The sequence below is a fragment of the Tetrahymena thermophila genome (genome assembly GCF_000189635.1).
Source record: "Tetrahymena thermophila SB210 genomic scaffold scf_8254775, whole genome shotgun sequence".
In the NCBI taxonomy this organism is placed as follows: Eukaryota; Ciliophora; class Oligohymenophorea; order Hymenostomatida; family Tetrahymenidae; genus Tetrahymena; species Tetrahymena thermophila.
In genome coordinates, this window is record NW_002476533.1 from 60,138 (window position 1) to 66,478 (window position 6,341).

Below are 6,341 nucleotides of genomic sequence, written 5' to 3' on the forward strand. Positions count from 1 at the left end.
CTACTTGTTTATCATCAATCAGAATTATATTTTAAAGACGACTAATCTTTTTGATTTAAGACACTTACTTTCTACTTTGAATTTTTATTATTCATTCAAATAGCTATATCTTTTATTATAAATTTGTGTAAATTTTGAATTAACATTTAATAGAATAAACTTTTAAATTAAAAATTTAAATTAATAAATAAAATAATATTACTGGAATAAAAAAATAAAAAAAATAAATCATAAAAAAGCTATCAAATAAATTAAAAGAGCTTTATTGTTTTATATTAATTTTTGTAATTAAAAATATCACAATCCAAAATAAATAAACTGTTTTTACTTAAGTTCAAGTGTCAAATTTGAAAGATTAATGCACTTTGCTATAGCAGAACCTAAGCCTGATGCACCTGTTGCACCAATTTAATTGTTACTTTTTAAATATTGAAGAAAAAATAAGTAATTAATTAATTAGTTATTTAGAAGGAAAAAATGAAGAAAAAATATGAAATAATAAGACTAATGAAAAATAAAAGCAAAAGTTAAAAATAAATAAATAAAATGATGAGCTAAATTAACAAAGAAAAAAAAATATAAGCAATCAAGCACAATAAAAAGAAAAAGAAAAATGAGCTTTATTGTTTTAAATTTGTTATATAATTAAAAATATCACAGTTTAAAATAAATAAACTGTTTTTACCCAAGCAAAAGTGTCAAATTTGAGAGATTAATGCACTTTGCTAAAGCAAAACCTAAGCCTGATGCACCTGTTGCACCAATTTAATTTCCACTTTTTAAATATTGAAGAAAAAATAAGTAATTAATTAATTAGTTATTTAGAAGGAAAAAATGAAGAAAAAATATGAAATAATAAGACTAATGAAAAATAAAAGCAAAAGTTAAAAAAAAATAAAATGATGAGCTAAATTAACAAAGAAAGAAGAAATAAAAGCAAACAAGCAAGCAAGCACAATAAAAAGAAAAAGAAAAATGAGCTTTATTGTTTTAAATTTGTTATATAATTAAAAATATCACAATTTAAAATAAATAAACTGTTTTTACTATAGATTAAGTGCCAAATTTGAGAGATTAATGCACTTTGCTAAAGCAGAACCTAAGCCTGATGCACCTGTTTCACCAATTTAATTGTTACTTTTTAAATATTGAAGAAAAAATAAATAAATGATTAATTAGTTATTTAGAAGGAAAAAATGAAGAAATAAAACCAAACAAGCAAGCAAGCACAATAAAAAGAAAAAGAAAAATGAGCTTTATTGTTTTAAATTTGTTATATAATTAAAAATATCACAATTTAAAATAAATAAACTGTTTTTACCAAAGCACAAGTGCCAAATTTGAGAGATTAATGCACTTTGCTAAAGCATAACCTAAGCCTGATGCACCTGTTGCACCAATTTAATTGTTACTTTTTAAATATTGAAGAAAAAATAAATAATTAATTAATTAGTTATTTAGAAGGAAAAAATGAAGAAAAAATATGAAATAATAAGACTAATGAAAAATAAAAGCAAAAGTTAAAAATAAATAAATAAAATGATGAGCTAAATTAACAAAGAAAAAAAAATATAAGCAATCAAGCACAATAAAAAAAAAAAGAAAAATGAGCTTTATTGTTTTGAATTTGTTTTATAATTAAAAATATCACAATTTAAAATAAATAAACTGTTTTTACACAAGATCAAGTGTCAAATTTGAGAGACTAATGCACTTTGCTAAAGCAGAACCTAAGCCTGATGCACCATCATCAGCAATTTTATTGTAACTTTTTAAATATTGAAGAAAAAATAAATAAATAATTAATTAGTTATTTAGAAGGAAAAAATGAAGAAAAAATATGAAATAATAAGACTAATGAAAAATAAAAGCAAAAGTTAAAAATAAATAAATAAAATGATGAGCTAAATTAACAAAGAAAGAAGAAATAAAACCAAACAAGCAAGCACAATAAAAAGAAAAAGAAAAATGAGCTTTATTGTTTTAAATTTGTTATATAATTAAAAATATCACAGTTTAAAATAAATAAACTGTTTTTACCCAAGCGAAAGTGTCAAATTTGAGAGATTAATGCACTTTGCTAAAGCAGAACCTAAGCCTGATGTACCTTCAACACCAATTTAATTTTCACTTTTTAAATATTGGAGAAAAAATAAATTAATAATTAATTAGTTATTTAGAAGGAAAAAATGAAGAAAAAATATGAAATAATAAGATTAATGAAAAATAAAAGCAAAAGTTAAAAATAAATAAATAAAATGATGAGCTAAATTAACAAAGAAAAAAAAATATAAGCAATCAAGCACAATAAAAAGAAAAAGAAAAATGAGCTTTATTGTTTTAAATTTGTTATATAATTAAAAATATCACAATTTAAAATAAATAAACTGTTTTTACTATAGATTAAGTGTTAAATTTGAGAGATTAATGCACTTTGCTAAAGCATAACCTAAGCCTGATGCACCTGTTGCACCAATTAAATTGTTACTTTTTAAATATTGAAGAAAAAATAAATAAATAATTTGTTATTTAGAAGGAAAAAATGAAGAAAAAATATGAAATAATAAGATTAATGAAAAATAAAAGCAAAAGTTAAAAATAAATAAATAAAATGATGAGCTAAATTAACAAAGAAAGAAGAAATAAAATCTAGCAAGCATAATAAAAAGAAAAAGAAAATAGAGTTTTATTATTTTAAATTCGTTTTATAATTAAAAATATCACAATTTAAAATAAATAAACTGTTTTTACCTAAGATCAAGTGCCAAATTTGAGAGATTAATGCACTTTGCTATAGCAGAACCTAAGCCTGATGCACCTGTTACACCAATTTAATTGCTACTTTTTAAATATTGAAGAAAAAATAAATAATTAATTTGTTATTTAGAAGGAAAAAATGAAGAAAAAATATGAAATAATAAGACTAATGAAAAATAAAAGCAAAAGTTAAAAATAAATAAATAAAATGATGAGCTAAATTAACAAAGAAAGAAGAAATAAAAGCAAGCAAGCAAGCACAATAAAAAGAAAAAGAAAAATGAGCTTTATTATTTTAAATTCGTTTTATAATTAAAAATATCGCAATCAAAAATAACTAAACTGTTTTTACCTAAGATCAAGTGTCAAATTTGAGAGATTAATGCAATTTGCTAAAGCAGAACCAAAGCCTGATATACCTTTTACACCAATTTATTCGTATCTTTTTATTGAATAAAAAATATATAATTTATTAGTTAATTAGAAGGAAAAAATAAGATTATTTAATTAATAATTAGTTAAACTAATAAAGAAAGAAAAAATTAAGCAAGCACAATAAAAAGAAAACGAAAAAGAAATCAAATAAATTAAAAGAGCTTTAATGTTTTAAATTAATTTTTATAATTAAAAATATTACAATCCAAAATAAAAAAATTTTTTTTATTAACTCTTTAACTTGGGGGAAAGAACTTTTGAGGGTTATTTTGAATAAGGCTATTTGCTTGTGATAATGTATAAGTAATTATATATAGGGCCCCTATCCCGAGTGCATGTCACCATGTGCGAGTATGTATGTATGTATGTATAGCACCAATTTAATTTTCACTTTTTAAATATTGAAGAAAAAATAAATAAATAATTAATTAGTTATTTAGAAGGAAAAAATGAAGAAAAAATATGAAATAATAAGACTAATGAAAAATAAAAGCAAAAGTTAAAAATAATTAAATAAAATGATGAGCTAAATTAACAAAGAAAGAAGAAATAAAACCAAACAAGCAAGTACAATAAAAAGAAAAAGAAAAATGAGCTTTATTATTTTAAATTTGTTTTATAATTAAAAATATCACAATCCAAAATAAATAAACTGTTTTTACTTAAGATAAAGTGTCAAATTTGAGAGATTAATGCACTTTGCTAAAGCAGAACCTAAGCCTGATGCACCTGTTGCACCAATTTAATTTCCACTTTTTAAATATTGAAGAAAAAATAAATAATTAATTAATTAGTTATTTAGAAGGAAAAAATGAAGAAAAAATATGAAATAATAAGACTAATGAAAAATAAAAGCAAAAGTTAAAAATAAATAAATAAAATGATGAGCTAAATTTACAAAGAAAGAAGAAATAAAATCTAGCAAGCATAATAAAAAGAAAATGAAAATAGAGTTTTATTATTTTAAATTCGTTTTATAATTATAAATATCACAATTTAAAATAAATAAACTGTTTTTACTAAAGATCAAGTGTCAAATTTGAGAGATTAATGCACTTTGCTAAAGAAGAACCTAAGCCTGATGCACCTGTTGCACCAATTTAATTGTTACTTTTTAAATATTGAAGAAAAAATAAATAAATAATTAATTAGTTATTTAGAAGGAAAAAATGAAGAAAAAATATGAAATAATAAGACTAATGAAAAATAAAAGCAAAAGTTAAAAATAAATAAATAAAATGATGAGCTAAATTTACAAAGAAAGAAGAAATAAAATCTAGCAAGCATAATAAAAAGAAAATGAAAATAGAGTTTTATTATTTTAAATTCGTTTTATAATTATAAATATCACAATTTAAAATAAATAAACTGTTTTTACTAAAGATTAAGTTTCAAATTTGAGAGATTAATGCACTTTGTTAAAGCAGAACCTAAGCCTGATGCACCTGTTGCACCAATTTAATTTCCACTTTTTAAATATTGAAGAAAAAATTAATAATTAATTAATTAGTTATTTAGAAGGAAAAAATGAAGAAAAAATATGAAATAATAAGACTAATGAAAAATAAAAGCAAAAGTTAAAAATAATTAAATAAAATAATGAGCTAAATTAACAAAGAAAGAAGGGTCAAAGCATGCTAGGTATCCACCTGGAACCAAACATAATATATATCCACCGTGTTATCAAATGTTGTGAGATGTTGTAAGATGTTGTGAGATAGGTGTAGATATAGCCTCCCCCCCCTTATAATTTTAAGATTAATTTGGATTAAACAAATAAATAACAATTATTCAAATTCTAGAACTGTTATAACATCTTACTTAAAATAAAATAAAAATAAAAATATTAATAATTAAATTTAAATTTTAAGTTGTATTCTGAGTGCATTTATATGTGCGAGTATTTCTATTCTATTCTATCACCAATTTAATTGTTACTTTTTAAATATTGAAGAAAAAATAAAAAATTAATTTGTTATTTAGAAGGAAAAAAAGAAGAAAAAATATGAAATAATAAGACTAATGAAAAATAAAAGCAAAAGTTAAAAATAATTAAATAAAATGATGAGCTAAATTTATAAAGAAAGAAGAAATAAAATCTAGCAAGCATAATAAAAAGAAAATGAAAATAGAGTTTTATTATTTTAAATTCGTTTTATAATTATAAATATCACAATTTAAAATAAATAAACTGTTTTTACCCAAGCGAAAGTGTCAAATTTGAAAGATTAATGCACTTTGCTAAAGCAGAACCTAAGCCTGATGCACCTGTTGCACCAATTTAATTTCCACTTTTTAAATATTGAAGAAAAAATAAACAATTAATTAATTAGTAATTAAGAAGGAAAAAATGAAGAAAAAATATGAAATAATAAGACTAATGAAAAATAAAAGCAAAAGTTAAAAATAATTAAATAAAATGATGAGCTAAATTAACAAAGAAAGAAGAAATATAAGCTAGCAAGCATAATAAAAAGAAAAGAAAATAGAGCTTTATTGTTAAATTAGTTTTACAATTAAAAATATCACAATCAAAAATAAATAAACTGTTTTTACTAAAGAGAAAGTGTCAAATTTGAAAGATTAATGCACTTTGCTAAAGCAGAACCTAAGCCTGATGCACCTTCTTCACCAATTTAATTGTTACTTTTTAAATATTGAAGAAAAAATAAATAATTAATTAATTAGTAATTTAGAAGGAAAAAATGAAGAAAAAATATGAAATAATAAGACTAATGAAAAATAAAAGCAAAAGTTAAAAATAATTAAATAAAATGATGAGCTAAATTAACAAAGAAAGAAGAAATATAAGCTAGCAAGCATAATAAAAAGAAAAAGAAAATAGAGCTTTATTGTTAAATTTGTTTAACAATTAAAAATATCACAATCAAAAATAAATAAACTGTTTTTACTAAAGATCAAGTGTCAAATTTGAAAGATTAATGCACTTTGATAAAGCAGAACCTAAGCCTGATGCACCTTTTGCACCAATTTATTAGTTCCTTTTTATTGAATAAAAAATATATAATTTATTAGTTATTTAGAAGGAAAAAATGAAGAAAAAATATGAAATAATAAGACTAATGAAAAATAAAAGCAAAAGTTAAAAATAAATAAATAAAATGATGAGCTAAATTAACAAAGAAAGA

General features: G+C 20.9%; 1 protein-coding gene across 1 annotated transcript; it reads right to left on the minus strand. All coding sequences in view use genetic code 6, as the record gives it.

Moving 5' to 3' along the window:
* Positions 1-297: 297 nt before the first annotated feature.
* On the minus strand, positions 298-6,194 carry TTHERM_001217245 (cyclic nucleotide-binding domain protein; the record flags this gene model as incomplete). The annotated part of the gene is made up of 15 exons (XM_012796074.1): positions 298-418; positions 686-775; positions 1,048-1,137; positions 1,322-1,411; positions 1,679-1,768; positions 2,041-2,130; positions 2,398-2,487; positions 2,752-2,841; positions 3,110-3,199; positions 3,855-3,944; positions 4,213-4,302; positions 4,571-4,660; positions 5,394-5,483; positions 5,749-5,838; positions 6,105-6,194. Coding segments are annotated over 15 exons (1,381 nt in total), but the record flags the coding sequence as incomplete, so codon positions are not given.
* Positions 6,195-6,341: the final 147 nt, after the last annotated feature.